This window comes from Mustela lutreola, chromosome 6 (genome assembly GCF_030435805.1).
Source record: "Mustela lutreola isolate mMusLut2 chromosome 6, mMusLut2.pri, whole genome shotgun sequence".
NCBI classification, from domain to species: Eukaryota; Metazoa; Chordata; class Mammalia; order Carnivora; family Mustelidae; genus Mustela; species Mustela lutreola.
Window position 1 is genome coordinate 71,458,833 of NC_081295.1, and position 18,761 is coordinate 71,477,593.

Sequence of the window (18,761 nt, forward strand, 5' to 3'; positions counted from 1 at the left end):
CCTCATTATCAGGCTGAGGAGACAGGCATGTTGGGGGGTGGGGTCGGGAGAGGGGGTGGGGCAGGGCAGATGTTTGGGGGTGAGATGTTTGCCTGGTGTGGTGGGATCAAGTGAACCCTGCCCGGAATCCCGGCCTCCTGATTCTGTCACTCTCTCGGGTCACCTCTATCCCAGCAAAAGGTGACCCCAACGTTTCCATTGAATTCTGCCTCCACTCACATCAGATTTGTTTTTCAACAAATTTGTTCAGTATTTTTGAATATTAAGGAACATTAATATGATTTCTTCTTAATCATAAATAGAAGTTCTTCATAGCTTTAATGGGGATTCACCATTGTGGTTCTTTCATTATTTTTAATGGTTTTGTTTCCTTTTTCTCTTCTTCCTCTTCCTCGTGAAGGTTCAGTTTTTATTAAATGGACCATTGTTTTCCTTTATGTTGATTGTTTTCATTCCAAACATGTGGCCTCCTCCTCAGCACACAGCTTCTGTCCTATTTAAAGTTCTCTGTTTTCTGTACACTCCCTTTCACCCCCGTGGTTCAACTCAGGTATGTGCTGCTGACTTCTAAAACGATCCTCCCTTTGGTCAGTGGTCAGTCCCTCTTTCATGAGCTCCTGATCTCAATTTTTCAAGATATTCCAGCAGTTTTTTTCTAACTTGATATGCATGGAAATTGCCTGGCAGTTTTGGTAAAATGCAGATTGGGATTCAGCAGGTCTGGAGTGGGGTCTGAGATTCTGCCTTCCTGACAAGCTTACTGCCAATGCTGCTGGATCTGGGAACATGCTTTGTACCAAAGGACCAGTGAGTAAGACTGTGAAGGCAAGTGAAACTCCTAGAACATGGGTGTGAGCCATACAAATCCTGAAGCCGGCGAAGCGTCTCTTGCATTTCAAATCCAGCACATCCAAACTGAACACATGTTCTGCCCAGCCTGCCCTTTGCTCTGTCATCCCTCTCCCAGTGAGTGACAGCTGTCCACTGCGTGTCAGAGAACAAACTATATGATCATCCTGATGTCTTCTGTTGCCTTCATCCACTTATGTTAACTTTGAGTCTCCTTGGAAGAAACTTCTTAACTTTGTCCTTTCACTTCTCTTTCTACCCATACCGCTAGAATCAAATCCTTACCATCTCCCAGGGACCCCTGGAGTCCAGAGCATTGTAACATCAGGCTGTCTCTGTGTATTTTACTTCTTTTTTTTAAAGATTTATCCATGCATTTGACAGACAGAGATTACAGGTAGGCAGGCAGAGAGAGAGGAGGAAGCAGGCTCCCCGCTGAGCAGAGAGCCCGATGCGGGGCTCCATCCCAGGACCCTGGGATCATGACCTGAGCCGAAGGCAGAGGCTTTAACCCACTGAGCCACACAGGTGCCTCTGTATTTTACTTCTTAAACTTAGTTTTCTAAGCATTAATTTGGTAGTTACATTTGCTTGTTTAAAAACCTTCTACCATTGCATTTCATGTGTCTCTAGAGGACAGGCAATGTCCAACACAATTTGGCTGTAGCCTTTTGCCCCCCAGTGCCTAACACACGCCCCCAACCCTTCCAACGAGTTGCAACTCCCTGCATGTCAGTGAGTCTGTCTGATTCGGTCTATTCAGTTTCCCAGCCTCACTGGATAGTCTTTGTTTGCTTTGCTGATGTGGTTACCACTGCCTTGAATGTCTTTCTTGTCCTGTTCTCCCTAGCAAAGTTCCATTTAGCCTTCAGGATCCAACTCTCATCACTCTGGCGTGAAGCATTTACCAAGTCACCAACCTAGGGCTTAAGACTTTGGCAATCTGTGTTTCCGTAGCAGTTCTCACTTGCAATTGTTTCTGGAGATCCCATTGCTTAGGTCTTTGTTGCCTACTAAATTCTAGATCTACTGTGTCTGAGATACTGTATCTGAACTCTAATATCTTAGCATAGTGTGGAGTAAAGTAGTTTTTCACTAAATATTCTCTGAGTCCATGAAAAAATGAATGGTCTATAGACAAGCAGTCATTGATTTTTGCATGTAGGAAAGAGGGGGAATTACATCATTTGTCTATATTTGGCGATACAAAGAGAACCTACCTGCTGTCTCATTCATTCTGTAGCCTCGATGTCAAGAAGCTCGTCACCAGCCACCTGTGACTGTTGAGCTCTTGAAATATGGCTAGTTCAAATTGAATGCAAATGGAAGTTACAGGATTTTGAAAACTTGGAATGAAAAAAGAATAAAAGATCTCATTAATAATTTTAATATTGATTATGATCATGTTGTAGTGATAATATTTAGGGTATATTTTGTTAAATTAAGTATACTATTACACTTGCCTGATTCTTTTTACTTTTCTTTTTTTTTTTTAAAGATTTTATTTATTTTAGAGAGAGTGAGGGAGAGAGTGAGTAGGCAGGGGGAGGGGCAGAGGGAGAGGGACAAGCAGAGTCCTCTCTGAGCACAGAGCCTGTTGTGGGGCTCTATCCCATGACCCTGAGATCATGACCTGAGCTGAAATTGAGTTAGATGCCTAACCAATTGAGCCACCCAGGTGCCCCTCTCTTTTCTTTTTTTAATGTGGCCGCTAGAAAATTTTTAAATTAATTTTGTGGCTTGCCTTTATTTTAGCTGGGTAGCAATGCTTGTATAAGAATTTGTAACATTTAAAATAATATGAGAAGGTTTCCTACCACCCTCCAACTGTGCTTCCTAAGATTCAGTCAAGTATTTAAAGTTTAGGATCAAAATTTCAATCATTATGAGTTATTTAGTTAAAAATAAAATCATGGTTACCTTTCTGGCTCAGCTGGTAGGACATATGATGCTTGATCTTGGGGGCTTGAGTTCAAGCCCCATGTTGGGCATAGAGCTTATGTTAAAAAAAAATTTCATTTAAATATACTTCTACTAAACTCAGTTTTTAAGTTGTAATGTCTTTTGAGAGTGTTCTCTTGATTCTTTACTGAACTGTTAAACTAAATCTCAGGGACTTTACCATATTTCATCTGTATATTAGTGTCACCTATCCATGAAAACTCAAAGTTTATTTTTTTTTTTACCATTGTCTGTGGAGTAATAAATGGAAAGTGATAAATTTTATTATAAAACTTGCAATCCATGTCCTCACCTCTACTGCCTACATAGTTTCTCACTACTTGTGCTGGATCAAAATCATGTACGTTGCATACCATCATTAAAAACTTCTGCCTAATTAATTTTTCAGTGTTTAAAGCTTAAGGATTCTATAAAAGTGTTTTTAAGACTTGAGATGCCTAAGGCAGTTGTTTTTCTAATTTTCTGTAGTCATAAAATACTTTTTCTAGTGCATTCTTAAATGGATCTCAAATCAAAGAGACGCGTCTGTGGCTGATGGGTAAGTGGGGGACCCAGAGAGGCCCTTCCCCACCACCTCATTTTGCCCTGGTTTGGAAAATGAAACACTAAGGCAAAGTGGCAGGTTCAATTAAGGCTTTACATGTGGAAAATCAGATTAGAGTTATCTAATTTTTAAAATTGGAAGAGATGTGAGATATTATTCTTCACGTTGTAGAGTGAGTTATCTGTCAGGCTCACACAAAGAACAGCCGAGCTGGAGAGAGGCCAACTTCTGTCTGCTGGTAGAATCTTCTTTCCTAAACTGTCCTGTGATAATAACCTAAGAAATATTCTTTCTTGGGACATTAATATGACCTAGGAGTGATGACAGCTCTTCAGGAGGGAGTGAGAACCTACTGGGCGTAAGGTGAAGTACACACACACACACACACACACACACACACACACTCACGCACACCCTGAGTCACAGAGCGGTATCCTGAAGTGAGGACTGGGCAAATGCTTAGGAAGTAGCCAGTGAATGTGTTTGTCTTTTCTCCTCTCTCCATAGCTTATTGCAAGTCCCTGATTAGGGTTTAAAATGGCACAATGAATTATGCAAAAGCTGTTTCTGCCGTAGGGGCTGTCTTGCAGCCTAATGCAGTGCAGATGGAAAGATCTTCTTTGAATCATTGTTCTCATGATACTTGGGAGCTTTTTGAGGAATAAGCAGTCAGAAGTGGAAGTGAATGGCCTTCAACAGTAAATGAATTCCTTCTGCAGAGAGGAACTGAAATGTATTTATGATGCAGATGGTTGCCCTCTGTTTGAAGGCTCATCCTTGTCATCTGATAGTCAAGCAGAATGTATCCTGAAATACTTGGGTTTTCGATGGTTCCACTGGAGAAATTATTCCTGCTCAGGCTGGCCCTACGTGTATTATTATTTCTCTTCAAAAATGGTTATGAGTATTTAAATGCCAATTCGCTCCAATCATGAAAATATGCAAATTACCTTTCTCTCTCTGATCTTTAGTTATTACTAAAGAGACTGAATTAGTTAGCATTCCCTTTTATTAGCATAATATTAATGCAAATGATCAGCAAAGGCTTTTTTTAAAAAAGCAGAACCATGGAAAGCAATTAATAACAGTGCTCACTTGCCTCGGTGAGGAGAAAACATTTATGATTAGGTTTTTAACTTTGGTATCTGTGCCAAGGACCACCCACATGGGCCTAAAAAGGTTCTTGTTCCGAAAATCAACATCAGTTTGGAGGTTTCAGTTGCAGGGCAAAAGCCAAATCCGCAAAAGGCCCAACGGGAAATTTTTAGAATGAAATCGAGTTATCTGTGGGTAGTTTTTCACTGTTCAGGTGCTCTCAAATATGCGTGCGATGGGGTATATTTCTAAGACATGGATGTTTAAACTGTAGGCAGAAAAAGTAAAGGAATGCTATTTGGTGGTCTCATCAATGTATATAGTAAGGACTGAAAACTATTCCCAGCAAAGGGGTTAATACAGAGAGGACACTGATTAATCCTTTATTTGCTCAGAGGAAATGGGCTTAAATTAGAGGGAAGTAAATTCGAATTAAATAACAGGAAGACATGGTTGGCTCTGGGGAGAGCTTTATAAAATTAAAATGAGGTATAGCAAGAGATTTCAATCTTCCTGCTTACCTACGCTCACTGTGCTGCAAAGATTTCTTACACTTTCTGGCATCTGGGTCTTTGTTTCACTGGAAGTGAGCACCACAACGCAACCTACTAGCAACACCACTCAGCACGAGGCCAGTGCTGCCTTGTCTTATTTGGCTATGCGATTCATGTCCACTTTCAGAATGCGTGTCTCTCAAGGATCGGAGGGGAAGTCCTGCGTTTCTTTGGTACCCACATGAATAGTGCCTTGCAGTCAATGGGCAGTTGGTATTTGTTGAGCGAATGTGTGGATCACAATGTTGCGATCGGTTTATTATTAATAAGCAGGAACCCAAGCTCTGGAGTATCATTCTACCAAAACACTGAAGTACGACTTTGTTCCTGTTGCACTGTTCTTCTTAGTATTACTTTACTACTTGAAATGGAAAATGCACTTCATCATGTGGATTGATATCATTATTAAGTTACAGTCACAGTGATTTTATTTTTTTTAAAGATTTTACTTATTTATTTGACGGAGAGAGAGATCACAGGTAGGCAGAGAGGCAGGCAGAGAGAGAGGGGGAAGGAGGCTCTCTGCTGAGCAGAGAGCCCGATGCAAGGCTTGATCCCAGGACCCTGATCATGACCTGAGCCAAAGGCAGAGGCTTAACCCACTGAGCCACCCAGGCACCCAGTCACAGGGATTTTTAAAAATAAAACATAAGTGCAGAATTCTGATATCCGTAATGAAGGAAGATCAATTAATAAATGTAAGCATTGTTGTTCAGGGAAACTTTTTATTCATAAAGCTATTGGATTAAGAAATTAACATTCTTTTTTTTTTTTTTTTAAGATTTTATTTATTTGAGAGAGAGAACATGAGCAATAGGGGAGGGGAGAGCAGCAGACGGAAAGAGAGAAACAGACTCTCCACTGAGTAGAGAGTTCAGTATGGCTCTCCATCCCAGGACCCCAGGATCATGACCTGAACTGAAGGCAGATGCTTAACTGACTGAACCACACAGGTGCCCCTGAAATTAACGTTCTTGTATTAGGATGGTTGGCATATGCATAGTGCTTCACAAGTGTTTCTTATAAAAACCTATGCATTTTACTTTATAGAACTTGCTTCAGCAAATAACTGAAGTTGTTTATGAAGTGGGAACCTATTTTTTTTTTAAATAAAATTTGTTAACTTTTAGAGAGAGCGAGAGCGTGTGTAGGAGTGGGAGAGGGCTAGGAAGAGGAGAATCTCAAGCAGACTCCACACTGAGTGCAGAGCTCAACATGGGGCCCAGTCTCACAACCCTGAGATCACCACCTGAGCCGAAACCAAGAGTCAGGTGCTTAACTGACTGTGCAGCCAAGGCACCAGGAGATGGGAACCTTTAATAGTTGGCCCTCAAACACCTGGATAAAAAAATAAAAAAGTAAAAGAAAACAGAAAACAGTTCTTAGTCTTGGTTCTTTAATATAAATTATCTGACAACTTAAGTCTTTCTGGAGGCTTAACCTGGCCGATACTAAAGGAAGTTCATCTTTGATGCCATCATTCATCCTGAGTGTTTCGGTGTTCACTGCACAAATACTGCCTTCTGCTCCGGTGGGAACAACACCCCCTTAATCCTTTCATATTCTCCTTCTAGAATTTACTCAGACTCTGTTCTGGTGTCTAGAGGCTCTATTTGTTCAGTAGCTCATTGGCTAATCTCTTCTACAGAGTTACCTTCCTGAGACAAGAGTTCTATCTTCCACCGCTCTTTTCTGGCATCCTTGGTACAAGGCCAGCTGGGATGTGAGGTCCTGGAAGCCTTGGGTAGTGCAGAATGCAGGGTTCACAGAGGTGGTCCAGCAGGTAGCCTTTTGGAAAAAAAAAAATAGAAATCAGTCAACCTGGATTGTTTTTTTGTAGGAAATATGCAGAAAGGAGAACCCAGGACTAGAGCAATGGGTAGGGTAGAAGAGAGCAGGAGAGATGGCAGTGGAAGACCAGAGGTGGGAGTCCTCGTGCTGAACATTGATTTAGTATCAGTTTCTACAGAGTGCCAGGAGCCTTGGTTATGACCAGGGAGGGAACTCTCAAGGGCATTAACTTCTTGTGGACTTCTTGGCCCGTTTCAAATTCCTGCATGAAGCGGAATTTTGGAACCAGATGCCATTTTGCTTTTGGTTAAGTGGGAATTTTGCTGCCCCACACAAGCGCTAAGTAAGACGTAGGCTAGCCTAAGCCGGATGATGAGCAGGAGACTCAGATTCCTTTCAAGACAGCAATTAAATTAGGCCAGATTCATATACTTGCAGTTTGGAGGATTTAACCCTCTGAGAATTTGATGTGCCTCTGGGTGGCATTTACCAGAGCTCAGTGGGTCCATAGCTCTGCTGGATGATGAGGTAATGTTAAGGAATAGCATTTGTTATGTATTCATATTAATTTTTTTTTTCTTTACCTTCTGCATTTCCTCTGCTTACCCCCTGAAGGTTCCCTTAATTTCTTCTTGTAAAACCCTTACCTATCCCTCATGGTCGCATTAGGTCTCACTGCCCCCTGAGCTCTGTTCCTGACCTGCAAACAGAGCTCAGTTGCTTTTACTGAAAATACTTAATGTTTGTTAGTGGGATTTTTATTTTGTTTTGTTTTTCTTCAGATGTTAGGCTGAAAGTGCCCCTCCGCAAGCAGTATTTTACAATTCGAATTGCCCTGTAGTTCCCTATGTTCTTATTTCTCATGTGTCTTTCAGGTTTCCTGCACTCACATGTCTTGTGTTGGGTCAGCTGAGATTCTAAAATCTATTAGGAAAAAAGGGGTCTTAGATAATCTCATTTAAAGAGGAAAAAATTGCCCCTTAACATTCACATACTCTACTTCGTAACTGATTGCAGAAGATCTGTAGTGAAAACAGTATGGATGGATTGTTTCTAAGCTTGGCTAAATTATTTGATTAGCTGGAAATTATTTCTCCACCCCCTCCATCTCCTCAGCAGAGCTGACTTTTAGCACCTGGCTTATAAAAATACTTCCTGGCCTTCAGTACTTATCTGCAGAACATTATGGCATCTGAAGGTCATTCAGAACTCTCCATAAAATTGCACGTTGTAGCCTACGTGAAGCAGATTTCTTTTCTCTTATCCAAGTATTTGCCATATTCTTGCTGCTGTTTTCAGTTATTTCATTACTATTCATTAATGTTCTTGTGAAATAATGTATAAATATCCTCTTCTTGTTTATCGTATATAGCACAAACACAAAGAGATCCTTTCACTTTTAACATGTTCTTCCAGTGTCTGTGGCCTTTCTTCTGCCAGCTGGGGAGGGTTGGTTTTATATTTTTATAGCCTCACTGAAATATGAGATGATTTCTCTATCTTATTTCAATAAATGATCACAAAGAGGGGAACCTGGTGGCTCAGTTGGTGAAGCATCTAACTCTTGATTTCTGCTCAGGTCATGATCTCAGGGTCATGAGATTGAGTCCTGTGTAGGGCTGTGTACAGGGTGTGGAGTCTGCTAAAGATTCTCTCTCCCTCCCCCCTCCCTCTGTACGCCACCCCAGCTCATGTGACCTTGTGTGTTTTTTTTTTTCTCTTTCTCTCTCCCTCAAAAATAAATAAATCAAATCAGAAAGAAGCAAGAAGAGTTTAATAATAATGCCCACATTTCTTCCAGAATATGCTCCTGTATTTGTCTTTAGTTATCATCAAAAGGTGTTTTTTTTTTTTAACTCCAGCTATCCCTTGTCCAACATGTTTTTTTCTTTTTCTAAATCCTACTATGCCTTGTGCCCATGTTTTTATTAGCATAGGAAGTTGATGTTAATATGTATATAAAAGTCTTATGAAAGGCAAGAGGTTTGCCCTTAGGCAGTAAGTAAAACCAGTATTATATTCCTTTCTATTCCAACATTAAATTCAAACTACTAAAGTTCATAGTTCGGCATTATAGCAACAAATACTTTGTTAGTACCTGTGTGATGATAGGCACTGTATATCAAGAGCAGCCTACTCTATGATATTGGGAAATTGTAGTCTGTCAACTGGCCAATGGTTGAACATCTCTCCCGGATCCCAGATTCCAAAGTACATTGTTAAATTTCGTATATGACCGTTGCACATTGGTGTAAGTTTATCTGCATGTGTTAATGTATGTTTAAGGCACATTGGTACAGCGTAATGATGAGATTCTAGTCCGGTACAAGGCTTGCTAGGGAGCTTTTGAATGACAAGTTCAAGAGTATCAGGGAGGATGAGAGGACTTTTGACCTTTGTCAGTGAATCCTCTTCTTCATTTCACCTTTGGGAATGTGTTGAGAGCTTGAAGGATTCTTCAGAAAGAGAAGAGGAGCACAACTTTGAGGCAGAAAAGGCAAAAACTTCAATTTGTTAAGAGTCATAAAAATAAATGGATAAAAGTCTGACAAAAACTTGGGGATGCTGATAACTACTGTTAAAATCAATGACTGTTGTATGGTAAGAACCAGGTATTAGACAGTAGCGAGGAGGAAGCTGGGCTCCATCTCAGGAACAGATAGCGTTACAGAAAGGCTGGTGAGTGGGTTTCCAGGAAACCCACGAGGACTGTGAGGGACAGAGCAGGAGAGAGAGGGAGGGATACCCAGGATGGGCTATGGAGGTGACCTCAAATTATTGGTTTATACAGAAATGTTTGTTTGGGGAGTGGTGGGGGACATGAGATGGAGGTGAGCTGATAGCAGTGACCGAGAGGAAGTGAGTTTCTGTCTGAAGAAGGAATGGTGAACCACACGACCTGAGGCGTGTTCAGTACTGGGCTAAAGCCAAGGTCATGACCCAGAAGCTCATGCTGGAGAGTTGTCTGGGCCACAAGCTTAGTGAGGAACTGGAAAATTCCACCCTTATTTGGTGTTGGTGTCATTTATAATCTATCTCGTGACAAATGTTTGAGTAGCTTGCTTGAACAGACATCTCTGATAAAATACCTGACATATATTAGGCATTCAACAAATATTTTAAAACTTGCTTGAGAGATCGAGTTGACAGGATAGAAGTAGGAGATGTGAGCTTAATAAAAAATGTAAACCAGTGCTTATTTATGATTTAATATCAGGTACAGTTTAATATGAAATCAGCTCTTTATTTTGTAACCTCTATTCCCTCATAAGGAAGCCTCCTTTCTAACAAAACACTCAAGAACTACAGAGGCATAGAATAATTACTTATTAATTGCCTTTTAGGGTTTCCTAATGACTAATTTCTTCACCATCTACCTTTCATGTTCCTGTCTTGCTCCTTTGTAGCTTTGTGCAATTAAATAAAAACCACCTTAGAAATTAAAAGGAGGTGGTGGTTTTAAAGGCAGCAGCAGTAACTGAACAGTTAATTAATAATTAAACAATTTATAAGCCTCTACTAGGGCAAGCAGTTTGCAGAATTTAGGGATACTCAGGTGAACAAAACAAAACACAAATTATCGCCCTAAGAAACCCACGGTGTAGTGGTAGACACGCGAGGAATGAGCATCCTAGTGCAGGATGTGGTAAGGGCTGTGGGGAGACTTAAGAAGCAAGGAAATGCTTTCATTCCACCCCCCAGGGAGAAAGGTACCGAGATAGGACACTGAGAAACAACAAGTGGAAAAAAGACCAGAGTGAGAGTGGATTCTGGGGGCGAATCTCCAGGTGGCTCTACTGCTAACTAGAACAGGAAAAGGAAAGCGTCCTGGAGTAGAGATGTTGTGGGTAGATGGAAGCCATGCCGGTAGATCACTGAATGAAGTGTAGACATGAAACTCAGTTTGATGTGCTGTGCGCCATTGTTCCAAAATCTTGACGTTTTATGTCCAAGCCCCACAGCAAATCTCTCTATCCTTGTCTGCGAAAATGATTTTGGCGTTGAGATTCTGCGCCTCCCATTTGGTTACTTGTTGAGTTGTCCCTCTGAGTGAGGAAGAGGACGTGCCTCCTGAAAGATACTTGGGGAACTCAGGAACCCAGGGGATCTCACTTCCACACAGAACCAGATCTGAAAGAGGAAAGGCCTGTGTCTGTAACCACGGCCTGTGAGTTCCCCTTTGTGTACCCTGCCTGTGTCTGTACGGAGAAACCAAAGGGGTTCTTCCTATATGCCTTGGCTGACCCCTGACCTTCCCACAAGCCTTTCGCTCCTGTGTCTTCACTCCTTTCCACCAGACGGGCTGGTGGCAGCTGCCTGTATCCCTGTTCCTTTAGCATGGTTCGCGCATGAGTTGGTTTTGCCCTAGTTTTCTGTAAAAGTGATAAAGCCAAGTTCTGAAAACTAGCTCTTCACAGGGTGCCTGAGGGGGCTTCTCTCCTCAGCTCTGCTTAGGCAACGTTTGTGTCAATAGAGGGTAATCCGTGCCTTTTACTCCTTGTTTTGCTGTGTCTTGGAATGTGGAGGATGCTCTGTGGAGACTAAAATGTGCTGTACAGATACCGACTCCTCTGTTTAAAGAAAAAGAATGCTGAAAGAAATAATGATGAATTTTAACCCCACCCCCCCTCCAAAGGAAAGGGGTAATATATACAAAGGGGAAAAGTAAATTTACTTGAAATCTGAAATTTGACTTCAATAGATTATTAAAACTATAGCAGTTGGGATGGGTAGAAGAGATGTGGGATCCCTTGGGTTCTGAAGGCTGCCTGGGTGTGGGGAGAGGCCATGGGGTAGTGCTTTCTAATCAACTTCTTACTGCCTATGGGCATACTCAGTATTCTTTCTTCCTGGATGTCAGCACCACTTTTAATAATTACTGCTTCAGCTAAACAATAGTAGGCATTCACGTCCTAGGATAAAAAATGACTTGGGTCATTCATAGGCTGCAGCTCTTCATAGTCATTCAAATTCAGTGTATTCTGATGGACATGGCCATTACAGAGTATTAATAGCTTCACCATCTCCTGATGGCAGTGATTACCTCTTTAATGCCACTGGCCCCTTGAAAGAAAAATCCACACAGTAGAAACAGGGTTTTCGTTTTTTTTTAACCCAGAGATAATATAAATGGAGAAGCACAGTGAGTTAAACATTTTTGAAAAATTTCCAACTTCTTCAAAACAGAGTGCTTTAAAAACAGGTGTACTTGAAGTCACATCCCAGAGTGACACAAAGCATATTCTAGCAAGTGCCTTGGCAAAGATGTCTCTTGGTTTTAAAGAGAGATGGTTTGATTGTTAAATGCTTTTTTTTTTTCTCTAGATAAGTACACTGGTCTTTTAAAAATGTTAATTATAGACTGTGGCAACATGATCACTTTTGGGTTTTGCTGTGTGCTGTACAAAGAGGAAGATTGGAGCGCCTGATGCAAAAAAAAAAAAAAAAAAAAAAAAAAAAAAGTAAATTCTCTGTTCTATTTGGCTATAATAAAATGACTACCGAAGAAGAAGTAAGGACACTAAGGACACTAATCTTGGCTCTACTGTCACTTTACTCGGTGACTTTGGGGAAAATTTTACCCTGGGGCCTCATTACCTCCTCTAGAAAATGATGGGATAGGTCTAAATCCCTAGGGTCCGTTAACATTCTAAAGTTTATGCTTCAATAAATATGGCTTTATCTAAAATATCCTGGTCATTATGGTTAATGGTAAGTTATGGTGTAAGAACTTTTATTGTTGTTTTTGGTGCATTCAAAACAGAACAAGAAATGGAACAAAAATAAACCTTACTCTTCTGTTTTGTGTCTCCCAATGCAGTCACTTCTTTCTGTGCATTGGAAATGAATGTTGGGATAAGGAACATGAAAGAAAGTGTAGTTCTTTTAGAGAGGATCTTGTAAGGAAGTAAAACAAACACAACTGAATCCTAGCATCAAAGGACTTGAAGAAAGCAGACTTTGGGCCATAAAAATGTCTCTGGAAGGGTCAGAACAGGACACAGATGGATGGGTATAGCAACAGGACTCTTGATGGGGTTGGGGGGGGGTGTACGGAAAGTAGAGATTGGACCACATAATTAAATATGAGTTCAAAGAAACATCCTAGTTTTCAAATAAATTTGCCTTGAGATGGTTGAGGAAAAGGTTTGGATGACAAAGGAGTGTTAAGGTAAATGCATATTTTCAAATGCACTGGTGCAGAGGGAAGATTAGAGAGAATTTCTGCCCCTTATACATGATAAATAAAAGCAAATGATGAAAGACTTTGGCAAGGCAGGGGTTTTTAAATGATGTTCTATTTTTTGTCATTGAAATATAAATTAAATATGGTTATATCATTGGACTAAGTCCCAGTTTTGATGAAAGGCTGTAAAACTAAACTAAAATAAACAAAGAGGTAGGTCAAGAGTCACCAGGAAAGCATGGCTCTTTCTTTCAGTAAGGCTTTCTGGAGCATTGCCCATAGAATTGAAAAGTGCTTTTTGAGATCCATTAGGTGTTGTTTTTGAGAAATCCTAGAACGGTGGTTTTCAAAGTGTGGTCCTGGAACACCTGGGGGTTTCAAGACGCTTTTAGGGGTTTAGGAGATCAGAACTGCTTTCATAATAACACAAAGACTGTATTGGCCTTTTTCAATCTCATTCTCTCGTGAGAACACAGTGGAGTTTCCCAGAGACTACGTGATGCACAGTATCACAAAAAATTGACTGCAGGAGCAGATGTGAGAATCCAGATGTCTTCTATTAAGCCTGACATTAAAGACAGTTTCAAAAAATATAAAACAATACCACTCATCTCACTACTTTTTTTTTGTATGTAAAATAGTTTTCTCCCCCCACCTCCCAGAAGTTATTTATGTTAAGATGTTGATTATTCTCATTAAATGAATTAGTATTTTACTTATTCTTTCCAACTTTAATAGCTAATAGTGTACACCTCATTAGACATAACCTATAAAAACAGAAGCTCCTAGCAGGTCCTCGAAAATTTGTAAGTGTATAAAAGAGTCCTGAGACCAGTACGTTCAAGAATTTCTGTCCTAAAGATTAAGTAATTTTTCTGAACCTTAGAAGTAAGGGCAAAGGTGACCTTATTAAACTATGGGAGGGGTGGTTATTTATAGGTAGCGGTTTTACATGTTAACAGTGGTACTAGGTTGCAAGCCCTCGTCATGGTTACCTAGGAGGCGTTTCGGGAGGAATTCTCACTTGGTAACTCACGACACATAGCAGTCAAGGCTACTGGTGTTCTTCCCATTCTATGGGTAGGAAAAGTCTGGGTTAGAAAAGTCACATGATTTTCCAAAATCATAGAGATAGTTAAGTAGAACCTGGGTCATTGGTACTTAAGACTCCCAGCCCCATAGAACTGCGTGTCATTTTCCTGCACTGGTCCTAGGATTAATCATCAATCAGCCTGTTTTTTTTTCCAGCAGACCACAGTCTAATGGATGGCACTGTCCACCTCCCCAAAAAGAACAAACTGTGTCAGACCAATTTAACATTCTCTATGACAAAATAAAAAAGAGGCAGGAATAGTAGCGCTATGTTTGAAATTCACTGACGGGGGGAAAAATATCACAGAAAAATATACTTCAGGAAAATAGAACAAAACCCCACTTTTTATAAACCCAGTGTAAGAACATGCGAGCAAGAGGAAAAAGACGGGACATTCGTTCCACGCAGGCCCGTAAGTGTCAGTTAGCTAATAATGTTAGTACCCAGGAAAAAAAGACATGGCGAAAATATTGTGACTTGTGGGGATGCTCGCAGCACAGGGCACAAGTTTGCAGCCTGCTGGAAGCCGCTTCTTTCAGGTGACGGTGTCTGGTTCTATGGTTAGAGCTGTCAAAGGTGAGAAATGTGAGTCTCTGAAGAGTGGCCGTAGGATGATTGGCACGTGGGATTCTGGAGGGCACGTAAGGAAGCCTGACATAGCACAGTTGTTTGCCAGTAAGTCAGGAGAGGGTGATTGGTAGTTGCCTGTGGTACAAACTGCGTGTTTCTTTAATTTCAGCACCACGTGTTGGCTTGGGTCTTTTGGAAATGTAAAAATATTTCTGCTCTGCACTTCATTATGTCTAGCAGATGTTACTTTATGATCTTGAACCCAGTTTGGAGAATGGATGTGGTATCAGATAACGTAGTCCTAGAAACAGAAGAAAGGAATGAGTTAACGGGCTTCGAACCAGGACAGTTTTAAGAAGAGCCACACTTTTAGCCATTGTCTGTCTGGAGTTCAAAAGTAGAGTACATTCTAAGAAAAGAAGTGACACAACCGGTTTATTGATGTAAACTGTAATTTTAAAACGTTCAGCTACATTTTTAGAGGAAATGTAACATCTATGGCACGCTAAGGAGGGCAGTCTACCACTGAATGCTTGCCTCCTCTCTCCAACCCCATACTCTTAATGTTTAAAAAAGAAAACATTTTCTTCCAACATTTACCAATGATCCAAAAAAGAAAAAAAAAATCCTCCATTCCATGACTCTGTATCATCAGGTTATTATAAAAAACCTATTCAGCTTTGAATCTTATTAAAGTAAAAATATTGAGTCTATTCATTAGCACTAGGCGATTAGGTTTTTGCTTTCTGCCTGTTTTGAAAGCAGGGCTTGATATAGAAGGTATATTTACGTAACAATGCTGTTGCTCAATGCCCTTGCATTTTTCTGCACATGCTATCTTAATGGAAATTTACAGGAAAATTCTTGCCAGAATAAACACATTCCTTCAGAAGTGAGAAGCTTAATGTACTTTTAGTTCAACTGCACCTCTTTTCTGTGAACAGATAAACCAAATTATTTGGCATCGGTCATTACACTTCACACATTCCACAGTATTTATTGTGGTTGCCCACGGAATTGAGGGTTGCAGGAGATAGGAATTAGGTCGACCACAGTCTTATATTATAATGGGAAAGAAGACAAAAACAAGGATGGGGCATCTACATAGTTGAAAGAAAATAAACCAAAATTGAATCTGGTAGACATTCTGTCAATTAGTTTAACGATCCTGGTAAAGCAGGATTAAGGAATAGAACGTGTGGATAGGTTGAACTGCTATCACAGGAATAAAAATAAAATTTATGTTCTTTTTTTTAAGTTTTTTTTTTTTTTAAGATTTTATTTATTTATTTGACAGACAGAGATCACAAGTAGGCAGAGAGGCAGGCTGAGAGAGAGAGGAGGAAGCAGGCCTCCTGCTGAGCACAGAGCCTGATGTGGGGCTTGATCCCAGGACCCTGAGATCATGACCTGAGCTGAAGGCAGAGGCTTTAACCCACAGAGCCACCCAGCCACCTCTGAAGTTTTTGTTTTTAAGAGAGAGATAGCTTTCCCATTCACATTTTAATTTAAGAGTCTAAGAGTCTAATTTATTAAGTCTGATAAATTAAGAGTCTAATTTAAGAGTCACTAAAATGACAACGCTGAAGGGGTGGCCAGTGGGGCAAGGCCAAAGGACCAGGATGGGATATAGGGATGTAAACAGGATGGTTTGGGTAGGGAGGGAGGAAGTGTCCCTTGAATTAAGGGATGGGGGAGGCAAACAATGGACAATGGAGACTGAAGGAAAGAGAAACACACTAATATGTTTATAGACTTCCTCCTGCTGGCCCTACTCCTAACGCCAACCCATCACCACCCTAGACTTCTACGGGGGAGATAGAGCGATTGTTCACTCGTGCAACCTGCATTATTAAAGTTCTTAAGTAGGGCAGAGAGAACCATCTTCAAAGGAACAAAACCGGCCTGTTAGCATATTACAGTTCAGTAGTCAGTTATATTGTATTCATTTGTAGCAACAAGCAAGTGTTTTGCTTTCTCTAAGAAACCAGTTGGAATTAAACAGGTAGAAATGACCAAAATTTAGTGACCCTCTCCGTTATGTAGTATTAAATCCTTCTGTTTTAAATAATTATGGGAAAGGCCAGTTTGAATGTGGAAAATGTTCACATAGTATTAAAGAATGTTGTTTTATGGTATTTTTTATTTTTATATGCGTAGTAGGAAAACCCGTGTAGCAGAGTATTATTTCCTAACATCCTCCTGGGAGATAAAAGAGCAATTTGAAATTAGAATAACAAAACTCTAGTTCCCTGATTATTGTCCCCACTCAAATTATATTTTCTTTAAAAAAAAAATATTTATGTATTTGAGAGAGAGAGAAGAGGAGCAGGGAGGGCAAAGAGAGAGGGAGGAGACTTCCCTGGTGAGCAGGGAGTCCCGTATGGGCCTCAGTCTCAGGGCCTTGGGATCATGACCTGAACTGAAGGCAGATGCTTAACTAACTGAGCCACTCAGACGCCTTTCAGATTATATTTTAAAAAAAGGGGGTGTGCGTGTACCTGTGTGGCTCAGTGATTAAAGCCTCTGCCTTCGGCTCACTCAGGTCATGATCCCAGGGTTCTGGGATCAAGCCCCACATCAGGCTCTGTGCTCAGCAGGGAGCCTGCTTCCTCCTCTCTCTCTGCCTGCTTCTCTGCCTTCTTGTGATCTCTGTCTGTCAAATAAATAAATAAAATCTTAAAAAAAGAAATTGAATACAAAGAGGAAGTGCCATACTCAAAATTTTCTTTTTTTAAATAGGCTCCCCATCTCAATATAAAAAAGGATTAGAACAAAAATTTAGTATTTCTATTGTATATGGGGATTTTATACACACACACACACACACACACACACACACACACACACATATATAAGCTTATTTATTGTAGCATCTTTTAATTCATTTTAGTATTTGGGATGTGACTTATAAAAAATGTAGTTAACTTCAAGTCATAAAAATACTTTCACTTATTCAATTTATCCTTTTCTTCACAGATAGTATTTGGGATCAGTATTTATTAGCTATTTATTCAGAATTTCCATAAATGTTTTCTCCCGATAATGTTTTGCCATATTTTAAAATACATATCAGCTTTGGGCACATTTTCAAATAAAGGTTAAGAGTCGCTTTCTATAGTAGGATATAACAGCAAATGTAATATGACATTCTCCTATTTATGTTTTGGTTCCAAAAATAAAAAGAAATTCAAATAGTATTTCATTTATTGATTGCAGATATTTGTTATGTAAGGGCTCACTGAGTTTGTTTGTAGATATAAATGACAAATATAAATGCTGTATTAAAAAAATCTCAATTAACTAATGGGCTGTAATCAAGATTTAACCAGTTGCTTTCTAAGAACAGTTATAGGTTTAAAGAAATCTTAAAATAATTTACATGAAATGGAAAGGAAAAATGGTTTATCACACTGCTATTTTTTTTTTTTTTTGGCTAGTGAAAATTTTTGTTCATTCTGCAGGCATATTATAATTATTGGTATCTCTAGGTAAATAGCTTCAAAATACATATCTCTTTGGTTTTATTAAGGGGAACTTATGGAGTTTCCAAATTGTTAAGTCAGTACCCTGATGTCTTAGAATTTGTACTACTTCCTCATATATTAAAATGAACCATGTCTCCTTTTGAATTTACAGCCGCAAATATGGTCAGTACACCATGAACCAGGAAATCACCAAAGTTCGCGAAAAACCGCCATTTGACCGATCAAGCTCTCAGGATTCTTTGGATGAACTATCTATGGAGCCCTATTGGATGGAAATAGAAAATATCGAGAAATCAAGTGAAAACAGACAAGATCAAGAAGTGGTCGTTGTCAAAGAACCTGATGGTAGTAACTAAAATAAAATTTGGTTTGTGTGCATGTTTCTGGGAGATGCTACATGGGGATAAAGAGGACGGTAGCCTCAACAAAAATTAAAGAAAGGACAACCAAAATAAGATAATGCGAGTTGTTTCAGCTTGTAAATTACTTGTTTGCAACAGATCTATGGATGCAGCAGCCACGTTTATGTAGCATGAGTAAATAAATTCACATGGTCTGAGAGATGCTAGAATCTTGTTGGCTAGACTTACCGTTTCATAGACCCCCTAGGATTCGACTTGGTCTTTGA

At 40.0% G+C, this 18,761-nt stretch overlaps 1 protein-coding gene across 15 annotated transcripts in view; it reads left to right on the forward strand.

The window, feature by feature from the left end:
- ARHGAP18 (Rho GTPase activating protein 18) overlaps positions 1-18,761 on the forward strand; it is a 295,486-nt gene that overhangs the window by 115,370 nt on the left and 161,355 nt on the right. For all 15 annotated transcript variants that reach the window (XR_009354645.1, XR_009354646.1, XR_009354648.1 and 12 more), the window contains exon 2: positions 18,285-18,478. Coding sequence is in view for 8 of the 15 variants with exons in the window: in XM_059177588.1 (XP_059033571.1) it covers positions 18,285-18,478 (194 nt within the window). In the remaining 7 variants the exon portion in view is untranslated. The remainder of the gene's footprint in view (positions 1-18,284; positions 18,479-18,761) is intronic.